This window comes from Triticum aestivum, chromosome 3A (assembly GCF_018294505.1).
Source record: "Triticum aestivum cultivar Chinese Spring chromosome 3A, IWGSC CS RefSeq v2.1, whole genome shotgun sequence".
NCBI lineage: Eukaryota > Viridiplantae > Streptophyta > Magnoliopsida > Poales > Poaceae > Triticum > Triticum aestivum.
In genome coordinates this window covers 588,319,545-588,346,439 of record NC_057800.1, presented here as the reverse complement: position 1 = coordinate 588,346,439, position 26,895 = coordinate 588,319,545, and the positions used below count along the sequence as shown (strand labels likewise).

At 41.9% G+C, this 26,895-nt stretch overlaps 1 protein-coding gene and 1 long non-coding RNA gene across 16 annotated transcripts in view; one reads left to right on the top strand and one right to left on the bottom strand.

Annotated features, from left to right (window-relative positions):
- The first annotated feature begins 13,907 nt into the window (after positions 1-13,907).
- Positions 13,908-14,825, top strand: LOC123058714 (protein LURP-one-related 8). Its single transcript, XM_044481411.1, has one exon. It carries the CDS (start codon positions 13,994-13,996, stop codon positions 14,612-14,614), a length of 621 nt encoding a protein of 206 aa, XP_044337346.1. The 5' UTR covers positions 13,908-13,993; the 3' UTR covers positions 14,615-14,825.
- A 5,798-nt stretch (positions 14,826-20,623) lies between these two features.
- Positions 20,624-26,895, bottom strand: part of LOC123062416 (uncharacterized) — an 8,451-nt gene continuing 2,179 nt past the window's right edge. Inside the window, exons 3-9 of one of the 15 annotated variants that reach the window (XR_006429664.1) lie at positions 26,415-26,524; positions 25,873-25,951; positions 24,360-24,418; positions 24,134-24,281; positions 23,844-23,972; positions 23,685-23,751; positions 20,624-23,201 (exon numbers count right to left, since the gene is read on the bottom strand). This is a non-coding gene — a long non-coding RNA (uncharacterized lncRNA). Of the gene's footprint in view, positions 24,282-24,359; positions 24,419-25,872; positions 25,952-26,414; positions 26,525-26,872 lie in introns of all 15 variants that reach the window. The other 14 variants (XR_006429670.1, XR_006429667.1, XR_006429673.1 and 11 more) reach the window with 14 other exon arrangements.

Below are 26,895 nucleotides of genomic sequence, written 5' to 3'. Positions count from 1 at the left end.
ATAGGAGCATACCACATCACCTTGGCAGGAATCTTCTTCCTCGGGCGCTCGCCCTCGACATCACCAGGGTCATCGCGGCTGATCTTATAGCGCAATGCACCGCATACCAGGCAAGCGTTCAAATCCTCGTACTCACCGCGGTAGAGGATGCAATTATTAGGGCATGCATGTATCTTCTGCACCTCTAACCCTAGCGGGCAGACAGCCTTCTTTGCTTCGTGCGTACTCTCGGGCAATTCGTTGTCCTTTGGAAGCATATTCTTTATCATTACCATCAACTTTCCAAATCCCTTGACAGATACACCATTCTCTGCCTTCCATTGCAGCAATTCCAGTGTGGTGCCCAGCTTTTTCTTGTCACCTACGCAATTCGGATACAACAATTTTTTGTGATCCTCTAACATGCGCTGCAACTTCTTCTTCAAATCACTTGCGCAGTTTCTCTTTGCATCGGCAATGGCCCGACCTAGATCATCAACGGGCTCATCCGATGCCTCTTCTTCAGCTTCTTCCCGCATTGCCGGCTCAGCTTCTTCCCGCATTACCGGCTCAGCTTCTTCCCTCATTGTTGTATCATCGTATTCAGGGAACCCATGGCCAGGATAGCTGTCGTCGTCCTCTTCTTCTTCATTGTCTTCCATCATAACCCCTCTTTCTTCGTGCTTGGTCCAAACATTATAGTGGGGCATGAAATCGAACTCAAACAGGTGGACGTGAATGGTTCTTGACTTAGAGTAATTGTGACCATTCTTACAGCCAGCACATGGACAAGGCATAAAACCATCCGCCCACTTGTTTGCCTCAGCCGCAAGCAGAAAAGTATGCACGCCATTAATGAACTCGGGAGAGCATCGGTCATCATACATCCATTGCCGGCTCATCTTCAATACACAGCACCGAAAACACCAAATTAATACAATACATAAAGTTCATACAACACTTAAATGCAACAAACAAATAACTCTCTAGCTAAAGAATTTAAATGCAACAACAAATGCGATCAAGATCGCAACTAAGGTAACAATTGATCCAACAGCATAATGATACCAAGCCTCACTATGAATGGCATATTTTCTAATCTTTCTAATCTTCAAGCGCATTTTCTCCATCTTAATCTTGTGATCATCGATGACATCAGCAACATGCAACTCCAATTCCATCTTCTCCCCCTCAATTCTTTTCAATTTTTCCTTCAAATCCTCGTTTTCTCTTTCAACTAAATTTAACCTCTCGACAATAGGGTCAGTTGGAATTTCCGGTTCAACTACCTCCTACATACAAATATCTATGTCAACTTGATGGGCATAATTTGTCATAAACACAAAATGCAACAAATAGTTTTAGAAGAGAATATACCACATCCGAATCATAACCCGGACGAGGGCCGACGGGGACGGATATCAAAACCATGGCACTATGTATAACAAACAACGTATGGGTAAGATAATTATACGAGTAACTATATATCCAAATCACACAAACATCAATTTTTTATATAAAACATTCATGGCTCACCACAAGGTGGTGCCAGTGACGGGACGTTGCGGGCGATCGACGGTGGTTACGACGGAGATTTAGAAGGCACTAAGTAAACCACACCTACATATGCAAACTAAGTGTTATTTTTGACCTCAAATTGCATATAAATCAAATACTAGCACATATATATAATTCCTCCCAAATTACTAAACTCAAAAATCAATCACTATATAAAGCATTGCACGAGCTAATCTAGCAATGAGAGATGAAAGGACAAAGTTGCTAACCTTTGTGATCATTTGAATGGATGGGGGCCTTCAAATCTTGACAAATTTTGGGCAAAATGTGTGATGAGCTTGAGAGGAAGAGGGAAAGAACAGAGAGGAGAGGGGAAAGGGGAAGAACAGAGCGAGCTCGGGTGGACGAAGGGTGTATGTAGGACGACCTTTAGTACCGGATCATGATACGACCCGGTACTAAAGGTGCTGGAGCGCCCCCGGACTGACAACATCCTGCCACCACTCACTTTAGTACCAGTTCGTGGCATGAACCGGTGCTAAAGGTTCGCCACGAACCGGTACTAATGATGTCCGCCCGCCTAGCCGTTGGAACCGGCACTAATGGACACATTAGTGCCGGCTCAAATTCAAACCGGCACTAATGTGCTTCACATTTGACCCTTTTTCTACTAGTGTAACACCAATCAGATCTGAATCTCAATTAGATATGATGGTTGGAACATTTTCCAAGAGTCATAACATTGGTCCTTATATGACCCGGGAAGGTGATGTCATGCCTTGCACACCTGGCCGGAGGACCTGTTGTTATATTTCCTTTTTAGCAAGGTTAACCATTCTTTCATGAGGAAATTGTAAGACTTATTCTATAAGTTGTTCCTGATGAATCCTTTGTTTATCCAAGTCCGACCTTTGCTTGAAGACCATGCCAATGCTATCTCGAAGCATGTATGTGGTACTCCTATCATCAATAAGAACATTTGAAGCATAATGCTAAATTTTCCTTATCCATTGTCCAAACACCTTTGTATGGGTAATGTCATGAAATTTCTCTCCTCTTTCCTAAAGGGTTTTCTGCAATTATATCCTGTCATGGATATCATGCGGTGCTTGTCCTTGGGAAGGATATACCCCTGAAATTTGTGTTTAAACACATTTTCCTTTCCATTGTTCTATTTAATCTGATAATCACATTTTCCTTTCCATTGTTTGGTTTAACCTTTCTTGTGATCTATATGATCCAAGCAGAAATATTCTCCTGTTTATGAAAACACCTCGATGTACAATTCTGTCAACATGACCCTGTTACTATTGTTGATGACATTCCGATAGCCACCGATGGACAAGAACTTTGCCTATTGGTCTGCCTCGTTCAACGAGCAGGAAAATGGTTCTCTTCGTCCCTCGCCCTTGGTACCAATGTTGTCGCCGACATAACTGACAGGTTGTCCTCCGACCTGCCTTGCCATCATGGCCGTGCAAAATGTTAGCGCCTTCCTACTTTTAACTCACATGGTGGGCCCATAACCCACAGTTCCACAAGATCGAAACCTGACTCTCTTGTACATCCCCGCCCCCAAGGTTATTCCTCACGCTTGGCTTTGTATGTAAATCACGAGCCACTTACCTAGTGATCTATTCTAGTATCATAAGAAATACTTATTTTCGATGCTTTGAACCCCTTTCACACTGTCTCAAACATCGAACGATTGTCCATCCGCTTGAAGCTTCTTATTACTCCTCCTTACCTTGCTCTCGACGAATTTCTTGAATTTCAACCCGAGAGATGCCTCTCTGCCACGTTCACTGAGATAGCCCCGAGGTACCTACCTTGTGTTGAGCTCCGTCCTTCCCGAGTCTTTCCCCCTTACTCTACCTCCTAAATCTTGGGACGAGATTTCTTGTAGTGGAGGAGAATTGTGACGCCCGGATAATCAAGCTACAGTAACTCTCTACTAATGAAGCCACGTCACCATGATTACGGTTTTTAAACTCGCGATGATTCAAACCCACTCAATGTTCAAAATGAAAATGGAGTCAAACGGTAAAAGTTTTCAAATGTTGAAGCTAAAATGTTCAAAGTGTGGCAAATGATCACCGGATATTTTTCATGATGAAACCTTTTCTTTAAGTATCTAATTGCCCAAAAACAATTAAACAGGGCCATGATAATAATTTAAATGCTTTTCTAAATAATTAAAATTTCCAAAACTTTCCATTTACCTCTCAAACTTTTTGTGGGAGTGCTATATATTGCAATGGTAATAAGATGACCAGTTGGATATTTTACAAAAGCCAAATAGTGGCTAAAGAAAATACAAGACAGAAGAAAAGGTGAAAACAGAAAAGAAAACAAATAAAATCTAAATTGCCATGTGCACTTGGGCCTACTAGCATCAGTGATAGCACAGCCCACCAAGCCGCCATCTCCAACCTCTGTTCACAGAGGGCGTCGTGGACGCACGCGCCGTGTCCATGGCCATGGATGCCCACACGGCGTCCATCCCGTGCCTCCCCTAGTGGAAAAGGCCACCCCAAACCCTAGCTCATCTACCCCCCTCGCTCACTCCCTCTCCCTTGTCAGATCCAGCCACACCCATGAGCCACCATCGCCGTGCCGCCATCGCTGTCGCGGCTATCGACCTCCTGCTCGCCTAAAAATTTGTCCGGAAGGACCGCCGTCGACCATTGCTTCTTCCTTGGTACTTCGTTCATCGAGAACACAACCACAACGATGGCATCGACCGGGTCCCCCAACCTCGGTCGCTGCCATCTCGCCGCCGCCCCGCAAGCTCCGGCCGTCCCCAACCCACTCGAACTCGTCCACGACCACCCCGTAGTGAGCCCTCCTCTGATTCCCCCTTTCCCCCTCGTTTCCATCGCCGTACTCACCCGTACTTGCCGAGGCCGCCGTGCTTGGAGCTCCACCTCCGAGCTCCGCTCGTTGTACCCCTGGTCGCGCTCATCGCGTCTCCGTCGTGCCCCGCCTCACACTCACGCACCCACGCGTGGCCCTGCCGCTGCTGCTACACACGCGCGCGCTCAATCCCCTGCCCGCGCCCTCGCCCCACTGCCCGCTACGTTCGCGCGCCTCCTCCCTTGTCTGCTGCTCGTGCTGCCCTGTTTCTCACGCTGCTACAGCCGCCGGCGACCGCTCCGCCTGCGTGCACGCGCCGGCCGCGCCCTGTCCTGGGCCCGCGCCTCCCCTGCTTGCCACCACCGCCAACAGCTTCTTCCCATCCCCACACGCGAGCTCCGCCACCGCCGCTTGCTCGCACGGCCACTTCTCTGCAGCCGCCGCGGTCGTGCTCGCCGCCGTCGATTTCGGCCGCCCCGGCACGAACCGCGGGCACCAACCATCTCTCCTCGCCGCAGGCTTTCGAACGACCCTAACCACGCGTCCGGCACCGCCGCCCCGCACGCCCGCGGCTCCGGTCCCCTCCACCTCCGCCCGTCACCAGCACCGTTCCCGGTCACCCCCATCCTCTCGCGGCCGCGTCCGCCACCATCCCTAGCGGCCCCGACGAGCCACCCCGCGCGCGCCCTAACCCCCCGCCCGCTTCCTGGCCGTGCGCCGGTGTGCACCGCGCCACTTCCTGGCTCACGCCGCTAGCTCTCTGCCAAGGGCTACCATGCTCGCTCGCATGCGTGCCCGGCCGGCTGGGCTCTGCCCAGTAAGGTCGGCCCCTATTTGGACTTAGATTAGGATTAGTTAGTTTCTAATTAGCTTAATAACAAATGACATGTGGGACCACTGCTAATTTAAAATAGATAATTAGAATCTGTTAAAAATTTAGTGTATGACAAAGGGTCCCACTGGACCGTTGACTAGTCAAACATGGACCAGTCAACTGCTAACTGGACAGTTGACTGGCCCCACCTGTCAACCTCAATTACACTTTGGTTGGGTACACTTTTGGGTATCCTTATCCATTTAGCTATTTGCTCGAATTATTAAACGAATCCAGGAAATCCCAAAATATAATTAAAACTTTTAAAATTCATAGAAATTAATCCATAGCTCGGATGGAAAAACTGTGTACATGAAAGTTGCTCGGAACGACGAGACGAATCCGAATACATAGCCCGTTCGTACGCCACACATCCCTAGCATAGCAAACTCGCAACTTCCCCCTCCGGTTCATATGTCCGGTAACGCGAAACACCAGGAATACTTTCCTGGATGCTTTCCCCTTTCGCCGGTAGCACCTAGTACTGCGTTAGGTCATCCCTAGCATCGTGTATTGCCATGTTATGCTTTGTGATGCTTTGTTTGCTCTGTTATTTATTGTGTTCCCCCCGTTAGTTCTTTCCGGTAGACCCCAAGACCGTTGCTGGTACCCCTGTGATCGACTACATCGACGACGAACCCTCCTTGCCAGAGCAACTAGGCAAGCCCCCCCCTTTTATCGACCCGATATCGCCTATTCTTCTCTCTATACTGCTTGCCTTAGAGTAGTGTAGCATGTTACTGCTTTCCGTTAATCCTATCCTGATGCATAGCCTGTCATTGTTACTACAACTGTTGATACCTTACCTGCAATCCTACATGCTTAGTATAGGTTGCTAGTACTTCATCAGTGGCCCTACATTTTTGTCCGTCTTCCATGCTATACTATTAGGCCGTGATCACTCGGGAGGTGATCACGGGTATATACATACTATACATGTTATGACTAAAGTCAGGTCGGCTCGTTGAGTACCCGCAAGTGATTCCGATGTGGGGGGCGAAAGGACAGGTGGCTCCATCCCGGTAGAGGTGGGCCTGGTTCCCGAAGGCCCCCGACTGTTACACTATGGCGGAGCAACAGGGCAGGTTGAGACCACCTAGGACAGAGGTGGGCCTGGCCCTGGTCGGCGTCCGCTGTTACTTCAAAATAACACGCTTAACGAGATCTGGGTATTTGATCCGAGTCTGGCCACTGGCCTATACGCACTAACCAACTACGCAGGAACAGTTGTGGGCACTCGACGTCGTGGTATCAGCCGAAGCCTTCGTGACGTCAGCGACTGAGCGGCGCGCGCCGGGTTGGACTGGAACGCCTGCTCTTGTATAAGGGAGGCTAGGTCTGCTCACCGGCCGCGTACGCAACGTGCAGGTGTGCAATGGGCGATGGGCCCAGACCCCTGCGTGCATAGGATTTAGACCAGCGTGCTGACCTCTCTGTTGTGCCTAGGTAGGGCTGCGACGTGTTGATCTTCCGAGGCCGGGCATGACCCAGAAAAGTGTGTCCGGACAAAGGGGATCGAGCGTGTTGGGAAATGTGATGTACCCCTGCAAGGAAGTTAATCTATTCGAATAGCCATGATCTTCGGTAACAGGACGACTTGGAGTTGTACCTTGACCTTATGACAACTAGAACCGGATACTTAATAAAACACACCCTTCCAAGTGCCAGATACAACCGGTGATCGCTCTCTCACAGGGCGACGAGGGGAGGATCATCCGTTAGGATTATGCTATACGATGATACTTGGAGAACTTACCATCTACTCTCTTCTTCTGCTGCAAGATGGAGGTTACCAGAAGCGTAGTCTTCGATAGGACTAGCTATCCCCCTTTTATTCTAGCATTCTGCAGTTCAGTCCACATATGTTACCCCTTTTCCATTTGATACCAATGCATACATATGTAGTGTAGCTCCTTGCTTGCGAGTACTTTGGATGAGTACTCACGGTTGCTTTGTTCCCCCCCTTTCCCCTTTCTATACCCGGTTGCTGCGACCAGACGTTGGAGTCCAGGAGCAGAAGTCACTGTCGATGACGTCTGCTACTACTTTGGAGGTGCCTACTACTACGTGCAGGCCGCTGACGACGACCAGGAGTAGTTTAGGAGAATCCCAGGTAGGAGGCCTGCGCCTCTTCTGATATGTATCCTAATTTGTGCTAGCCTTCTTAAGGCAAACTTGTTTAACTTATGTCTGTACTCAGATATTGTTGCTTCCGCTGACTCATCTATGATCGAGCTCTTGTATTCAATCCCTCGAGGCCCCTGGCTTGTAATATGATGCTTGTATGACTTATTTTATTTGTAGAGTTGTGTTCTTATATCTTCCCGTGAGTCCCTGATCTTGATCGTACACGTTTGCGTGTATGATTAGTGTATGATTGAATTGGGGGCGTCACATAAGACAATGATCCCTTTTCCGAATCACAGAACGAAGCCACCCTCGCCAGAAGCCAGAAGCTGACGAGGCAAGGTGGCAACAAAGTACTCCGCTGCAAAATCTTCCACCATGCCTCCCTCCGCAACTTTGGCGACTAGAAACGAGCAAAAGAGAAGCTTGGCAACAACATGCATTGCCGCCACTGCGGGCTTATTGAATGGGTCCCCATCCCCTTGCCTCGGTAATGGAGGATCTAGGGATGGCGACGACGGTGACCATGAGGTGCTGCTCGCAAGCAGACATAGTTGAGCACCTGGTGGCTTCTCGCATGACAAGGACATAAGGCCACACACCAACACAAGGCTGACAACCGGCACTAAGGTCCAAACTACGCTACTCCTACCTACAAGAGCAACCCGAGTTCCTCTCCCATCCCCGCTCCAAAGCGACACCGCCACCGAAGGAAGAGGAGAGGGGAGTCGGGGAAAATAAGGGAGCTCCCAATGAAAAGGGGAAAAAGGAGAGAAAGGAGGGCATAAGAGCCTCCTCATAACCAGGTTTCACTACCTTTGAGAGGTAACAAATCAAACCTGCTAGAAGCTTGAGAATGTATCTCATGCATCCATGTAACAAATGCAACCCGATTTTGTGGTGTATTTTGTCCACCCGAGGTACAAAAGAAACAAACTAAAAGTTTTCAAAAATCTAATAGGAGTAACATATAAGCATAGAGTTACAACATTGATTTAGAATGAAACAAATTTAAACTTGAACATGCACCAAAATTTGGTAGACATAAAATTAAATGTTCTCCCCAAAAATTTAATTGAAAGGTTTTCTTCTTGTTTCACTTTTGTGTTTTATTTCTAGCAACACTTTTGTGTTTATATTGTTGTGATTTGTACGCTCTTCTACCAAATGAATTTACTTTAATTTTCTTGGCATGTTTTATTGTACTTTGTACTCATTTCATAGAAAAAAAGTGTGGCTTGGGTTAACTGTTTTTCACTGTTGCGTTAATGTGGCAACTATATTTTGTTTCATAAATTGTGTGACACATGATGATCTACAAAAATAGGGTAGAGAATTAATAATTGAACACTTGGCTTCCTTATATTAGTTTGGTTTTCTTACAAATCAAAACACAACATCATATTCACTTTTAGAATAAAATATTAGTTATGTTATGTTTTAATCTTTTTAACGAAACAATTGTTACCAGGTGCTGAGTTACACGCCCGTGGAGCTTGAATGAAGCGGTTTTTGCTGACATGAAAGCATCAAGCAAAGAAGTGGGGCTTCAACTCGAGTAGGATACTGAAAAACATTGGATGTATAAAATCACTCTAAGGACTAGCAACAAATCTATAATAAGGAAGAATATGGTGCGACTTATTAGCCCCTACCACAGCTGCCTCTTCCTTCAAAAATTCGAGATACATATTGTTAATATCCTCACCTATAGATCCTAGAAACATAATCACTATATACATTGGAACCATTATTGATGTAGGCTTAGATAATCTTATCCAATCTCGATGAGAAAAACAACATATAATATTGACATAGACAAATAACGATGTCAACTAATCAAATACTATTTTTAAGATGAAATAATTGTTGTGTTATGTTTTATTTTTTATCACCTATTTTAGAAAACTTTTAATTATTTAGCATTTCTCAAGTGCAAACATATTGTACTTTGACTATCCCGTATGTGGACTTAAATGTTTACATTGAACAATATTGTTGCAACTTCAGGTACCTGGCTTGAAACATTTTGGACCAAACTTTTAGTGTGTCGTACATAGTACTTTCTCTTTAAAATGTCGTATGTGGCACATTAATTTGCTATATGATTGCATTATTGTTTTTCGTAGTTGACGCTTGTATATCTTGACCATTTGGATGTTCTTAGACAATTTGACAGTACTTACAAAGATGATGGATAACAACCATATGGTCCAGACTGTATATACGTCCTCCATCCGGAAATACTTGTTGGAGCAATGGATAAAAATGGATGTATTCAAAACTAAAATACGTCTAGATACATCCATTTTTCTGACAAGTATTTCTATACGGAGAGAGTATATTGTATGCCACGTGTCGGGGAGGATAGTGTATTTGTTGGTTGGAAGTTAAAAATTGTGCTTATCTTGTTTGTCCTCCACATGACCATTTGAATCAAAACTTACGTAATATAATTTCTAATCAAGCAACCCGATACTACTTCTTGATTGACATGAGCATATTCCCTCTACTCCATGTGTAGCACCCAACATGTTGTGTGTATGGTACTACCACCGTTTACTTTAGCTCCGCATATTAATTTGGTCATAATTCAATATTTGAACAGTTTTATTAACTTTATATTAAAAATGTCAACATCTACAGCACCAAATAAAAATGCAATATGAAAAATAAGCTACATGATTGATCTGATGATAATAATTTGATATTTTCAATGATGGTATTTTCATAAACATGGTCAAACTATGATGTTTCCTGTACTAACATGACAGATGATGCATAGATCAAAAGTATTTCATGTAAAAAAATATGACTTAAGATAATCTACTGTGCAAAATAAAAAAGACAGATGGAGTACCATGTATGTACTCTAGTGAAATTTATCTAATGACTGATTAAACTATACACACTTAAACAATCAATGGAACCACGGAGCCAACTCCGCAACTCCACCTGTCTCTCTATCAAAAAAGAAAAAACTCCACTTATTGCATTCTCTGCGTACGTCAGCTGGCTTCCGACAATACTTACCCAAATGACAAAATATGTAATGACCGGTTAAATTATTCACATGTACATACATGTGCCCCTAGTAGTTGTAGTCATCTACTGTATAAAACAGTAGTTAGTTTTGACATCTAGACGGCCAATCAGTAGCCCACAGATGGCTCCGGGCCAGCCACAAGGTCTACTTTTTGCCTCAGCTGCAATGTTCAACGACACCTCGAATGCTACCGAATGAAGAATTGCACGGTACCAACAAGCCCACTAGCTAACTATCAACCTCGTCACGGTAGTAGGCCTGATCGTGACTAATTAAAGCAGAGCTGGTCAATAGTTAATCCTGAAAGATAACATCAGCAGCATGCGCCGCTGCTTCGTTAATCGTGTTTCTATGTTGCTTCTGTTGATTCCTGCTATTGCTCTTTTCTTGAATTACACTTTTCTGCCGGATTTTCTTGATTTACCCTGTTACATAGATACGGTCGTTCATTAGTTTTTCTTTTTTCTTTTTTGATAGTAGAGAAGGTATCAATAAGTTTTTTTAACCGGCAAGATATCAGTAAGATAAGTAAGGAGTCATCTCACTTAGTCGCTAAACCAAAAATGTTTTATTTGTTGGGTTGAGCGCATGCAAATTTAGGTACACATTTATACTGTGCGAGCCTCCTATATTCTTTTGCTTATTTCTAAACATAAAATTACCAAAAAAAAAGTGCAATAGGCTTCGTTTCTAAAAAATAAAATTCTACAAAACAGTTTTAGCTAATTCATGCTTCAAAATACGCAGACTACTGTGGCAGGTGGTTTGTTCGGCGATCCTCCGTGACGTCGTCTCGAAGGGCCATTGGCCGTATTTTATTAGATGGGAAAAGAGAAAGTACAAGGTTACAGTCTAGGAGAACTAGACCTGTAACTACAACAATACAGCCGGCACCCCAGCTCGACCACACAGGAAGCATCTGACTCTACAAACCGACCAAGAAGGCCAGCTAAATCACGTCGTCAGGTCACAAATGCATCCTACTGCCCTCCATGTGTGGATATCCTGTATTACCAGGTCCCGAACCCTGTCAGCCGAGCTAGCGACATTGTCAAAAATCCTCCGTGACGTCATCCCTGAGTAGTTTCCTTAGTAGTTTCACCGTTGAAGTCAGAGTTGCGCTGCCTAATTTGGATTGTATAGAGTGTTGTGCTGCAGCTTTTAGGGCTGTTGTTTTTCTTTTTTCCTTTGATCTTCGGATCCTCGGGTTGTAGGACCTTCACCACCCTCTTGTTTTTCGTTGCTTCCTGTTATTATCAATGAATGCCAGCGATGCTGGATCTTTCAAAAAAAACGCAGACTACTGAAATCAACATTTTGATTCCCAAAATTGTAAATAGTTACAATTGTGTATAATTTCAAGCTTCGGAATGCGCAAACTATCTACTTGAATATTTTGACTCCCAAACTTGCAAAAACACAAATATTCATGTGCGTTTTTAAGCTTAAAAAATGTAAAAACCACCTTTGCACATAAACAATTATGGACAATTTCATGCTTCAAATGTGCAAACTACACAAAATGCACATATTTAACCCAACATTTCATTAAAAATGCACAAATATAAATTTCAATAACACATCTTCTTCGGTTACACTTTAATAATTCTGAAGTTACACACATTAGGAAATTGACAAATGCCTAATAAACAAAAATAAATACAAACTCAAAAAATATGACAGAAGAAATAATCAAAACTCTTTTCATGCAAATACAAACTTTATATCATTTTATTACACAAACATATTTTACTCTAGTTTGTGGTGCACTACGATAGTAAGTTTGAAGTTGCGGGTGGGTTTGAACCTCCTTCAATGCACAATTTTCTCTACGTTTTTTGAAGTCCAAATAACAAAAGACGAATCTCAGGATGATCCCAAGAAAACTGCACCGTATAACTAAGTTTTGAAGGCATTTGACCAAAATTGTGGTGCCAAACTAAGCATATGATGATCTCACCATTGTTGCCTATACGGATCTTACATTTGAGACAAATTGATCATTGTGTTATACCATCATATATTTTATCATCAATCATGTTAAACAAGATATTCTAATTCTATGACATTTCTCAAGACATGATCGTAACTAGCTAAAGCTAAAGTGGAGCTAGTTATTAGTTAATCCTGGAAGGTAACATCAGCAGCACGCGCGGATGCTTCGTTAATCGCGTTCCAGCTGCGTTGCTTCCGCTGTTGATTAACCGGGCAATCACCGTGTCGTCCGTGCTTGCGCCGACGGAACGGAGCGTTATCGCCTATCGGTATGGAATTGATTTTTGCCGCCTATAACCAGATGACTCGACGCACTAGAGCTAGCCGCTGCTTCTTGCTGGGGTGCTATTGCTAGCCCGCCCGAAGCCTCGCCTCCTGCCGCGTGTCGGATTAGGGATCTGCGTTCATAGTGGTAGTGCTGTGCGTGTGCATGGATATACTCAGTAGTAGTGAATAGTTTGTGTCCAGATCACGCGTCGACGATTTGATCGTGAGTCGACGTTTAATCTGTCAGGCGCGGCATGCCTGCACAAAACGTCGCGCTGTTTCTCTGGATAGCTACGATCGAACGAGCTTGATCTGGAGTCCGTTCAAAAAACAAAAGTTGTTGATGGAAGAAAAGCAGCAGTACTCTGTGATCTGTCTACTGGCAGATGATTCCTCCTAATTTATTGATTACAATATTATGCAGCAGCATTCTCAAGTTCTTGGGTAACTTCGGTCTTTGCGTCAGCCGAATTTATTAGACTGGTCATAGTGGGGAGTAACTTATATTAGTGTCATGCATATGATACTAGTCTAAGTTACTATCTTCATAGTGCAAAGTATCTTAGTAGTAGTGTCATAGATTGTTTTATTTATTGCCTTATAGACTCATTTTATCTTGAGAAGCACTATGTTACAGTAACATATTAGGCTGCCCGTAATGGGAGTATCATAGGTAGTATCATGCATGCCAACTAAGCAATTTTGATGAGGTGGCATAGAATTAAATAAAGAAAGAGAGGCTTGAGTATCATATCATGATACCGTATCATATTAAATGATGTGCTACTTTGTGTCATGCATGGCAATAAATGTAGTCCTTTATGATACCAATATATGATACTATGCATTAGGGATGTAGTATTATAGACTAGTATCATATGCATGATACTTGTATATGATACTCCCCATTACAACCAGCCTTATGTTATTCCAAACATCTCTCTCCTCATTAAATACTTGCCACATAAGTAAAATTGTCTTAGGATGTGTTAAGTTACTATCTAAGTTACCCCACTATGGCTAGCCAGTAATAGCAAACAATCCATGATAAGATTATTAATTAACTGAGGAAGAGGTCGTTAAGCAGCAGCCCATGTCACTTGCGTCCCTACGCACGTCAGAGCAACATGCCTTTGCCTTCTTTGCCGGTGGACAGTTTCTCCCGCCCGGCCGGACCATCATGGAGCGAGCTGGACTTGTATATAACTACAGCCTACCACAGACTCCTCTCTCAGAACCAACCAACAGGCCGACCAAGCTCAATTAGCTCAGACTACCCAGCTACCGCCTGTCCGCTCTCAGCTCCTTCGACCCTGATATCGATACTACACATGGCGAAGGTTCACCCCAACATGGCGCCCGCGCCGGGCGCCGTCGACGAGGCGCCGTGCGCGCCGGCCAGCTCCGCGGAGGGGCCCACGACGCTGACGGTGTGGCGCAAGTCGCTGCTATTCGACTGCAAGGGGTTCACGGTGTTCGACGCCAAGGGCAACCTGGCCTACCGCGTCGACAGCTACGCCTCCGAGAGCGGCGACGAGGTCGTCCTCATGGACGCGGCCGGCCGCCCCAACTTCACCGTCCGCCGTAAGCGGTTCAGCCTGCAGGGCGAGCAGTGGTTGGTGTTCGCCGGCGAGGAGACGCGGCGGCCCGTGTACACAGTCAGGCGCAGCGGCCGCGGCAAGACGTTGGCGCACGTGACGGCGTGCGCGGGCGCCGGAGCCGGGCCGTCGTACGAGGTGGAGGGGTCCTACGCGCGGCGGAGCTGCGTGGTGTACGACGGAGAGCGGCGCGCGGTGGCGGAGATCAGGCCGAAGGAGGTTGTCGGGACTGATGTTTTCCGGCTAGTGGTGCAGCCCGGAGTCGGCGTGTCGCTCGCCATGGCCGTGGTGGTGGCGCTCGAGCAGATGTTCGCCAGGCCGTCGCTGCTCAGGAGCTGGTCCACCGTAGATTAGATAATTATAATTCGTTTGTTATTACGTCTCGATTTAGTCAAGCTAGCCTTTTTTTGCCCCTTGCGCTTAGTTTGGGGTTAGGTTGGAGTACAAATTGTGATGGCGAGAGTCGATCGCTCGATGTGTGTGGGCATGAGAGCAAGCCGATCTGTTCGATGATGCTCCCCAAAATTATGAGGTTTTTCTTGGCCAATGGAGGCCTTGTCTCCCCCTACTGCGTTTCTCTCGATGTGTATATTCTTTGAATTCTTTAAGAAGGATGTAGATGTAAATAGTCAAAAATAATATGAAAATAATAAACAGTTCTTTTGTATACGGTTCTCCGCTTGCCAACCTCGAGATAACTCATAACATCTTGTCTTCTTCATAGGTTGTCTTGATCTTCTTTGAAAAAACTAACGCCCACACGTGTGACATCTTACACATCGCCCACACACCTTCATATCCACTCATTTTGTCACATCAAAACAGATGACATCAAAATGAATCTTTTTAGTTTTTGGTTTAAAATTATTTTATCTCCTAATTATAAAATCCAATTAAAAATTCATTTTCACCATTAAATCGTCTCGACGAGATCTTCAAAACTAGACCCCATGTTGATATGTTTCGATTACGTTTTTTTTTACCTAAAAGTTGCCATGATGTTTACATTATAGTTGTCATAGTGCTTAAACTAAAGTTGCCACGTGGCAATTTTAGTTTGTAGAGCATGGCAATTTTAGTATTTTGATGATGACAATTCCAGTAGTTTGCCCATGAAAATTATTTTTTGTATGAACCATGGCGATTTTAAGTGCATGTGTCATGGTAATTTTAGTTTATGGTTCATGGCAAGTCTAGTTTCCCAATTTCCTGTTTTATAATATGTCAAAATTATAATATGGCAATTTTATATGCCATGATGTTTACACTGTAGTTGTCATAGTGCTTCAACTAAAGTTGCCACGTGGCAATTTTAGTTTGTAGAGCATGGCAATTTTAGTATTTTGATGATGGCAATTCCAGTAGTTTGCCCATGAAAATTATAACCATGGCAATTTTAAGTGCATGTATTATGGCAATTTTAGTTTATGGTTCATGGCAAGTCTAGTTTCTTAATTTCCTGTTTTATAATATGTCAAAATTTACTTTTAAATGTAGAAGAAAATAGCTGAAATATATCATGATAACTTCAATGTAAACACCATGACAATTCATATGCAATAGACATGGCAGCTTTTAACCTTCAAAAAAAAATTCATCAAAATATATTGTATGAGATCTAGTTTCGAAGATCCAGTCGCGAGGAATTTAATGGTGGAAACGGATTTTCAATCGAATTTTTCATTTAAGAGATAAAACATCTTAAAAACTGAAAATTCAAAAAGATTCCCACATGCATGCATGCGGTGACGTGGTAGTCTGTGTGTTATAGAACGTGTATGCGAATTTCGCTTTCACCACACGTGTGGGCGTTAGCATTGTCCATCTTCTTTCATACATACGTACAAATTCATATTCCATGGCTTGTGAATTTCTGGTATATTTAATTCCCGAGCAAAAGGGTCGCCTAGCAGAGAGATCAAGACGTTGACATCCTCTCGTCTTTTTTTGGCTTACCTTTGAACATATAACTACTAGTCATAGTTTTTCGGACCAGCGAGGCTCACAGTTCACGTTTTCACCGGTAGGACCGTAGGCTCATCTCGTCTGGTTCGGTGCCGATTCAAGGTACAATTTTGTTTTGTATATAATATAGCTAAGATGTAAATATTTGTTTAATAAAGACAACAAACAAGTCTAGCTCAGTTTGCTCTTGGGCTAGGTTTAAGCCCCTCGGCCTCTAACCCCTATGACCTGGGTTCAATTCTCTTTTGAAGCACGTGATTAGAAAGCGGTCTGATTTGCTTAAAAACCATCAAGACAAAACAACTTGGTTCGGCAAGACCTCCATCACATTATGTCATGGGCTCTACCCTAGAATGCCACTATTTATAGCAACATGGCTGTCTTTAGACCAGAAAGAACAACGACTCGTTGGGGAAGGCCAACAGCCGATAGGTGATGTAACCCTTTCAGATCCACCATCGATGAAACTCACAACCCCCATGTGCATCACCTCCTGGTCTTGGCCGCTTCTTCTCCATCTTGAGCATGTAAGCAGCGGCTGAAGACGATGATCCCTTTTTCGGATCATAGAGCGGAGCCACCCTTGCCAGAAGCCAGAATCCAACGAGGCAAGGCAGCGACAAAGCACGCCGTTGCAAAATCTTCCACCATGCCCCTCTCCGCAAATTTGGCGATTGGCCATTAGGAACGAGGAAGAGAAGCTAGCAACAATATGGATTGTCGCCACCGTGGGCTTATTGAACGGGATGACACCACATCTGCCCCGTCCCCTTGTCTCGGTAATGGAGGATCTAGCGATGGCGATGTCGGTGACCACGAGGTGTTGTACGCAAGCAGACATGGCTGAGCACATGGTGGCTTTTCGCATGGCAACGACATGAGGCCACACACCCACACAAGGGTGACAATCGGCACTAAGGCCCATACTACGCTACTCCTACAACCTACAAGAGCAACCCGAGCTCCTCTCCCATCCTCGCTCCAAGTGACACCACCATCGAAGGAAGAGGGGAGGGGAGTCAGGGAAAGTTAGGGAGCTCCCAATGAAAAGGGGGAAATAGAGGGAAAGGAGGGGAAGAGAGCCTCCTCAAAACCAAGTTTCACTACAATCGAGAGATAACATACCAAACCCGCTAGAAGCTTAAGAATGTATGTCATGCATCGATGTATCAAATGCAACCCGATTTTGTGGTGTATTTTGTCCAGCTGGTAGAAAATAAACGAACTAAAAGTTATCTAAAATCTAATAGGAGTAGTATATAAGCGTAGAGTTACTAGATTGATTTAGAATGAAATGGATTTAAACTTGAACCTGAACCACAATTTGAGAGACAAAAAAAATGAATGTTCTCCCCAAAAGTTTAATTTAATATTTTCTTGTTGTTTCACCCTTTTGTTTTATTTGCAGCTACACTTTTGTGTTTATATTGCTGTAACTTCTAAGCTCTTCTGCCAAACTTTTCTGGCCTATTTTATTGTACTTTGTACTCATTTCATAGGAAAAAGTGTAGCTTGTGTTAACTGTTATCATTGTTGTGTTAATGTGGCAACTTTATTTTATTTTATAAATTGTGTGACACCTGACGAGCTTTAAAAATAGAGTAGTGAATAATAATTAAACATGCCGCTTCTTTATATTAGTTCAATTTTCTTCAAATCAAAACACAACATCATATTTCAGTTTTAGAACAAAATATTAGTTGTGTTATGTTCTATTTTTTTTAACAAAACAATTGTTACCAGGTAACGACTTACACGCTCATGGAGCTTGAATGAATCGCTTTTTGCCGACATGAAAGCGCCACACAAAGACGTGGGGCTTCAACTCGAGTAGGATACCGAAAAGCGTTGGCTGGATAAAGTCACTGTATGGACTAGCAACAAAGTTATAATAAGGAGGAATATGGTGCGACTTACTAGCCCCTACCCCTACCATAGCCGCCTCTTCCTTAAACAATTCAAGCTACATATTGTTAATCTCCTCACCTATAGATCCTAGAAACATAATCACTAAAAATTGGAACCATTATTAATGTAGACTCAGATAATCTTATCCAATCTTGAATGACAACAATAGCATATAATTTGAACATAGAGAAGTCAAGCTCTCAACTAATCAAATACTATTTTTAAGATGAAATAATTGTTGTGTTATGTTGTAATTTTCTATTGATTGTCGTACAAACTTTTAATTATTTAGCATGTCTCAAGTGCAAACATTTTGTACTTTAACTATCATGTATGTTGACTTAAATGTTTACATCGAACAATATTGTTGCAACTTCAGGTACCTATCTTTGAGTGTGCCGTGTGTAGTACTTTCTCTTTAAAATGTCATATGTGGTAGATTAATTTGCTACATGATTGAATTTTTGTTCTCCTTAGTTGACATTTGTATATCTTGACCATCTGGATGTTCTTAGACAATTTGACACTACTTATAAAGATGATGGATAACAACCGTATAGTCCAGATTGTACATATATTCTATGCCACGTGTAGAGGAGGATAGTGCATTTGTTGAGTGGAGACTAAAATCGTGCTTATCTTGTTTGTCCTCCACATGATCATTTGAATCAAAACTTACGCAATATAATTTCTAATCAGGCAAGACAAATACTAGTTCTTGGTAGACATGAGCATATTCCCTCTACTCTATGTGTAGCACCCAACATTTTGTGTGCACCTCCATTTACTTTTGCTCTGCATATTAATTTTATCTTTATTAAAATTTTGTATTTTTTATTAATTTTGTATTAAAAATGTTAGCAATAACTAATAATTATAATATGAAAATTTTATTACATGATTGATCTAATGATGCTAGTTTGGTATTGTGAATGATGGTGTTATTTATAAACATGGTCAAACTATGGTGTTTCTTGTGCTGCCAAGAAGTTTTTCTGTAAAAAATGACTTCAAGACAACCTACTGTGCAAAGTAAAAAAGAAAAGGAATAGGATGCCATGTACGTACTCCAATGAAAATTATCTAATGACTGGTTAAACCATACACAGTTAAACAATCAATGGAACCGCCGAGCCAGCTACATAACTCCACCTCTCTCTCTCTCTCTCTCTCTCTCCCTCTCTCTCTCAACTCTCTCTCTCTCTCTCTCAAGTCTCAAAAAGCGAAAAACTCCACTAGTTGCATCCAACAAGTTCTGCGTACGACAACTGGCTTCCGACAATACAATACTTACCCAAATGACAAATATCTAACAACCGGGTTAGATTATTCACACCTACCTACAGGTGGCCATAGTAGTTTTAGTCATCTAAAATTGTCTAGCTAGTTTTGACACCTAAGCGGCCAATCAGTAGCTCACAGATGGCTACGAACCAGCCACAAGCTCTGCAATTTTTCCTCAGCTGCAATGACCAACGACACCTCGAATGCTGCCAAATGAAGAACTGCACGGTACCAGCCAGCCCATATAGATGGTGTCGTGCAGTTCTCCTTAGTTGAATTCGTATATCTTGACCATCTGGATGTTCTTAAACAATTCAGAAGTACTTATAAAGATGATGGATAACAATTGTATAGTCCATATTGTCCATATACTATATCCCACGTGTAGAGAAGGATAGTGTATTTGTTGGCTGGAGACTAAAATCGGGCTTAGCTTGTTTGTCCTCCACGTGATCATTTGAACGAAACTTACATAATATAATTTAATCAGGCAACATCAACAATACCAAATAAATACAACATGAAAATATACTACATGATTGATCTATTGATATTAATTTGCTCTTGTGAACCATGGTATTTTTTATAAACATGGTCAAACTATGATGTATCTTGTATTGCCACGACAAATGATGCATAGATCGGAAGTTATTCCCTAAAAAATACTCCAGTATGACTTAAGACAACCTACTGTGCAAATTGAAAAAAAGGAGGGACTTCGAGTACCATGTACACTAGTAGAATGTCCGTGCGTTGCTACGGGCACATGTCGAATGCTTGTGCATTGCCATAAAATAATAACAATAAATATTATAAACATGGTGGCATCTGTTCTCTATCATACAGCGACAAATAGAAACTCTATTCCACTTCTTTCCTTCTCGGCTATCTTCGTGTCTTTAACCAGCCGTATCGCTCGCCACCAAATATATACCATCCATGATTAAATAGTACAAGGTACACAAAGCTTACAATGGCTTAGACTTGTAATGCACATCTTAATTTTAGCAATAATAACATCATCGATGCAACCTTCAATAATAAGTTGATTGTAAATAGAAAAAGTTTGGTTTATCTTAAATCAATACTTCTTTTACAATGCCATGAACCTGGTGTCAGTAGAAAACTCTAAAACACCCAATGCAATGGGAAGAAAAAATCGAATATATCAATTTTTTTAGAGAAAAAGATCTCATAAAGATCAAGTATTCACCTCTCTTCAATTCATACGTGATTGCCTCCGAACAACAAACTTACACAGGGATATTGATCAAAATACGATTGTATTTCACGTGCATGAGTGTAGTGCGTTGGTTGTGAGTGCTTGAGTCAAATAATATACTCCCTCCTTTCCATATTATTTGTCTTCAATTTGTCTACATACGGATGTATCTAACCTAGACTACAAACTTCAGAAGGGGCTCGCATGGATGACCCAACCACTAATAAGATTACATCACAAAAAATGATATAACTGTGGAGAGGAAGCACGGAGCCACAAAGCAACAATGAATAGTCGAGCACAACACCGAGGACATGACAGTTTCGATTTTGCATACGGGCTTCATAGGAGAAGGTTGCAAGCCACGCAAAGACGTAGTTCAATGCAACATTCGGGGAGCACCGCTTGCTGAAAACTGTCCTCATAGTCATCGTTGCCGCAGTGGCCTCGCCGCCCACAGCTCTGACTTCTTTGCGACAGTCAGAAACTAGCAAAGGCACACCCATGGGTGCACCGGACCTTCGACGCTAGAAGGACAAGACGCAACCCCGCTCTGCTTGCCACCATTCTCGTTCAGGTGAGTGTACTGATTGTATATACATGAGATATTCACATGTACGCCAGAAATCCACTATCATAAATAAAACACTTAGTCTACAAATAGACATTAGATAAAAAAGAAGCAAAGTGTATCGCGGGCTTATTAATGTTTTGGCGAAAGAAGAACAGAACAATTTACATATGTACAACAACTTACGCATCACAAACCTAAGGCGCTTGAGGAGATATGGATGACAACAGCAGCGTGTGACAGTAATCCACTAATCACTGCTATCATCCAGTACAGAAATAAATCTTGAATCTGCACAAACAATTGGTGTCATGAAGTGCAAAAACTAAAGCTTGAAGCTTTGCAAAATATCAACTGATTTAGAGAACTAATTCGGTAGATTTAAAACAATTATATGGGACAATATTCAGGAGACACAGTTATCCATTCAATTAAACAATCACGCAAACAGGGAAGAAAATACTCATATCCAGAGATCGGCTTCTCTCAACATTGAGATTTAAATGAATGAGAACCCTTAAATCTATGTCTGTATTTGCTTGTATTTTCAGATATGTGCCCGCAAACTTGTTTAGTCATCAATTCAACAGATATGCATTTCCATTGTAAAATTATTCCTTGCAGGGTACACCTGTGCAACTAACAAGTATTTCTAAACACCCGCAAAAAAACAAGTATTTCTATAAAACAAATATTACCATCTTATTACTAACAGCCACATCAATGGCCGAGTTACAGAGCACAAGGGAGGACGAGTGGTAGGAGAAGGAAACCGAGAGATTTATCGAGCCGGCGAGGAAGAAGATAGAAAGGATCGCCAACCACCAGCTAGTAAGCTGGCCATGAAATTTATATGCATAGCAGGAAGATGACCATAACATATTGGGAGAAAAAAGTACATAGACATTTCCAACATTTACTGGAAGAAAAATATACTTCAGAACATACTCTAAAACAATGTCTAGAATTATGTATAATATCATTGATTGTGTTTTTTCTTACCCTCCTAAGGTAAATAACAGATTCGTCGCGGTGCTCGATTATAACAAATACATGCTAGGTGCTGGATTTTGCAAACAAAATGTAGTACATGGCATCATCTGTACAAACAAATACATGCTAGGTAACAGATTTTTGTTTTGTTTTGCATGATGAGTGGATTACTGCCACATCCGGTTTGAAGCATACAGTTTCAGGTTTGTATATACGTGAACCTCAGCTGAATATGTCCCTATATACGTGAACCTGGTGTAAAAGCATACAGTTTCAGGTTTGTATATACGTGAACCTCAGCTGAATATGTCCCTATATACGTGAACCTGGTGTAGAATTTTGAATGTCCCTATATATGTGGCCCTGGCGTAGGATTATCAAACGCCTGTAAACATACATATGCAGGATTTTGATTGTCTCGAATCTCTCTACTCCTTAGGTCGTCCCTTCTAAATGACAAGCAAAGCTAGTTACAGATATGAGAATAAGATAGGGTCCAAGTAAATTTAATGTTCCCATTTCGGACTCTCAAAATGCACAGGTCCAATAAGATAAAACTATTGATCTAACCTAACAAAGCGTGAGGGGAAGAAAAGATAAATTTCAGAGTACCTAAGTTTTTTTTTCACTATGAGTAGAGGAGCGAGGCGTTGGACCTGTGCAACGCAAAGGGCATATGCAATCTTACTAAGTTGATGAAGGAGTCTTATAGGTATTCCTTTTGGAGCTTCACACAGAACTCAAAGTCTTTGTCATCCAGAAGTACTATAAATATCATTTGTCAAAGGAGTAACACGGATGATCAATGAAATGAGAAATGAAATCAGCATAAAATATTACCATATACAGATCAATGTTCCCATCCTTACTCACACTAAAATGAACGAATCCCTGACTGCGGCTGTGAAGAGGGTGGATGTTGGCTTTTACTGGCCAATTTCAAAGTCATAGGCAGAACAATTTCGATGAACCACTAAACGATCAATGTAAATTTGGACCTAAAATAAAGAAACAAAGTATTTAACCCACTTTCTTTCATTTCCCAATGGGCTATCATCAGATAAGGACAATAAAGACAGCAATTTAAATATGGTATAGGCAACAATGACTATGGAAAATAAATAGCATGGACACGTTTTACTCTATACATAAATATCCACACTTTAGTGAAAAAGATAAGACACACTAAGCTGATCCATGTGCGACCAAACTAAGAAAAGAGAAAAAATATCCAAATGGATTTCAGCAAACATATCTGATTAAAGCTAACCGTTTCCACTGTTTATTTTAACAAAAAAATAGCTCTCTACATCCCTCTATATTGTCTTGTTATATATCTACCAAATGGAGCAAAATGTTATCCTAAATAACTTACAGACATCAATTTGTGCTTCAAAAACTAATGTGAATTTAGTTACTAAAAATTTATAACCTACTCATATAACATGAGATCAAGGTTCGGCGTAAAGTGGTTGTTGTACCTGCAGAATGTTGTGATTTTTTGAGTCCGACTGCTACTCTCGTACAATATCAAATATACAGAATAACCTGGCCAATTGCAGTGAATTGTTGAGATGCTATAGAGAATATCCAAGCCAATAGTGATTAAACAACAACATAAGAAAAGAGCATGAGCGAACCAAGAACATCAACTGGATGGCTTAAATTATCAAATAGATCAATCAAAACTACTGATCGAGCAGCTATGCTGAGAAGATGTTGAGCGTGGAGCACCCTGATGCTTCTGCCACAGAGCATGCACTCCGGTCCTGCACGTATATCCACCATGTAGAAACACATACAAAGGACTGTTAATTTCTACTGTCGCCAGCAGATTGATTGCAAGGAAGGCGGGGTTGACCTTGTAAAAGACTGAAGATCTTTCGGCCTTGTTGAAGCCAGCATGAAGGGCAAGGAGAGAAGGGCATACCTTGGTGGTCATTGCCGCATCCTCAGCTACAATCTACCTGCAATTCGTCGAGAGGGTGTCGGAGATGCTGCTGCAAACTGGAGCATAAGAAGAAAAAAAGCAATGCCATCCTTAGGATCAAACTGGAGCTCCTCTACATCCTCTAGACCTGGAGCGCAAACACAATTTTAATCATTTGAGCAACTCATATCAGCAGGCATATAATGATGGATTAGTGCTCACTCACCTTTGCCAGTGCAGTTTCTGATTAAACTATTTGGATGGAACATTCCAGACTCTCATCTGCTGAGAGAAAAAACTCATATGTCAGCATTGACATTGTGCTACGTCTGAGGGCATCCAATATATGGATCAACAGCCAAAATAAAGAAAACGAGCATGAATCGAGGGGATGAGATGAGTCAAAGTGGTATTTGCAATCAACAAGACATAGAGTAGACTAATCAAGTCTCTTCTCTATGCACCTCTATTGGGTCTGCAAAAAATGAAGAGCAATCTTGTGCCTTTATATAAGTTCATATTACATAGGAAAAACTATCACATGAGAACAATCCCATAAATACAAGACATCCGTGTTGCATATGAGGATTTGACATGTAGGCATTTCCTTTTTGTTCCTAGTAGACATGACAGAAAAAAAACCAGCTTCCAAAACTTCTTTCAAGCAAACTTTGGACTTTAAACCAAATACCAAATCTTATTTATTTATAAAGAATATGTATTAGATGCAATGCTTTATAGTATTAGCTTAAATCATTGGAAGCATCAGCAAGTCCTTTTGCTACAGCTTTCATATCCTTCATCATGCACCTTGTAGATTGAACTTCGTCAGCCAAGAGGCTTCAAATGTCTACAAAACTATTTAAGCACAGGTAGTGCACTATAAGGCGAAACTATTAGCATAGATAGTGTGCTATAAGGCAAAACTATTAGCACAATGTATTAAGTGGATATATCTGGCCATCCAGAACCATCTATGTGATCAATCGTTCGGAAAAACTACCAAAAGTATGCAAAAGAAAGCACGTTATATTCAGTAAACACCGGAAACTGTATTCTTAAGTAAACGAATTTTAAGAAATCCATAAGCCCAAAAACACAGCGGATTAGGATCAGATCAGAAATGCTTTGAGCTGTAGGACATCCCCTAATGCCCAAGAGAGGTGACAACAAAAATCTAAGCTATGCCAAAAGTACAGGGAAGGAAGCTTTTAGACAAAGTTGTATTCCCTCCGTCCCAAAATAAGTGTCTTAACTCTAATATAACTTTATATTAAAGTTAGTACAAAGTTGAGACACTTATTTTGGGACAGAGGGAATAGTAAGCAAGCACCGGAAAGTTTCTAAGATGTGTGCAGCCTGCGGAATATACACTGTGCGCATATAAAAGGTAGTACTTTGACATGTATTGGAGTAGACATGCAATTTAAAAGCTAATAATTTGTCATGAGCTCCTCTACATAACTTGTAACATGGCTCATATTAGCTTGAAAACCCAAAAGATACTGGCAACAGTATTTGTAAAAGAACTATGCTTGTCCAGGACCAACAACAATAGAAGTGCTACTCCACTGGACAAACAAGCGACAGTGCAACTTAAAAATATCATAGTAATACTGAAACTTGATTTGTCGCCTTGAATTGAAGAATTACTATGGACAGTAAATAAAAGGGTTGAATGACCATCAGCATTGTGCAAAAAGAGAAAATTTCAGGCAGATGGGGAAGAGTGCCCAAACCTCCACCAAGCAGTTACTTCTGTAGCTACAATTCTTTCTCTTGTTTCAGGAAGAAGAGTGTAGCGATCCCTCACGAATCCTTCAAATCCAGATTGAGATAGATAGTGATGAGAATTCAGTATTTATTACTTGCACCTGAAGCCTATTTCTGTAATACTAAAGTAAAACAGTTCCGCTTCAGCTAAAACTAATTAAATTATTTTGCTTATGTGACACTACATCTAACAAAGTTCCTGCCTGCTGACATGTTGCATTCGATCCCAAAAAGAATGAATACATGACATATTGACATAGCTGTAGCATGCCCATTCCTATTTCAACGGTCTTCTACAAGGACCGTCTCATATCCCATCAACCATGGAAAAACTTCTGGTAAGGCTACAGATGCCTTCGTACTTAATAATCTCCTATAAATCCCTATCATATTAGAACTCAAGCAGAGTTGGAGAAATATGCAGAGTCCAGAATTTAGCAGGAACTACAAGGTCCGTTTCTTTGGGAATGGTGGCAAAAGGACCAAGACAAGTTAGTGAAAGAAACACCTGAGTTGTCTTTAGCAGGGAGTATCCTTGTATCCCAGAATTTATAAGCAGGCTTCCAGACTTCTTCACGGTGACCTCTGTGGTGTGCTTTTCAGAACCAAGTTTGAATCCTGAAAAGAAGTCCATTGTATACGTAATTAGATAACTCTGAAATGATTCATCAGGGAGGGACTTTTTCCTTTACCATGACATTTTGCAATATACCAATGTGAATATTTACCACAGTAAATGTAAGAAAGTTATTTGTCAAAACAAAAACAAAATTAGCAAATAATTGAGAAGAAACAGTCTGCTCAATTATCATAATCCTCCTTTTTGACTATCAGTGGATCTACAAGGAATATAAGTTTTAAGGAGAAAATAGAAGACATACAGGAATATAAGTTATTTGTCAGCACTAAAATCAACCCATTAGAATAGTGGAGCAGAGTAGACCAGGGAGGGAACCGGTGGCTTACCAGATTGCCGGAGTGGAAGGAGA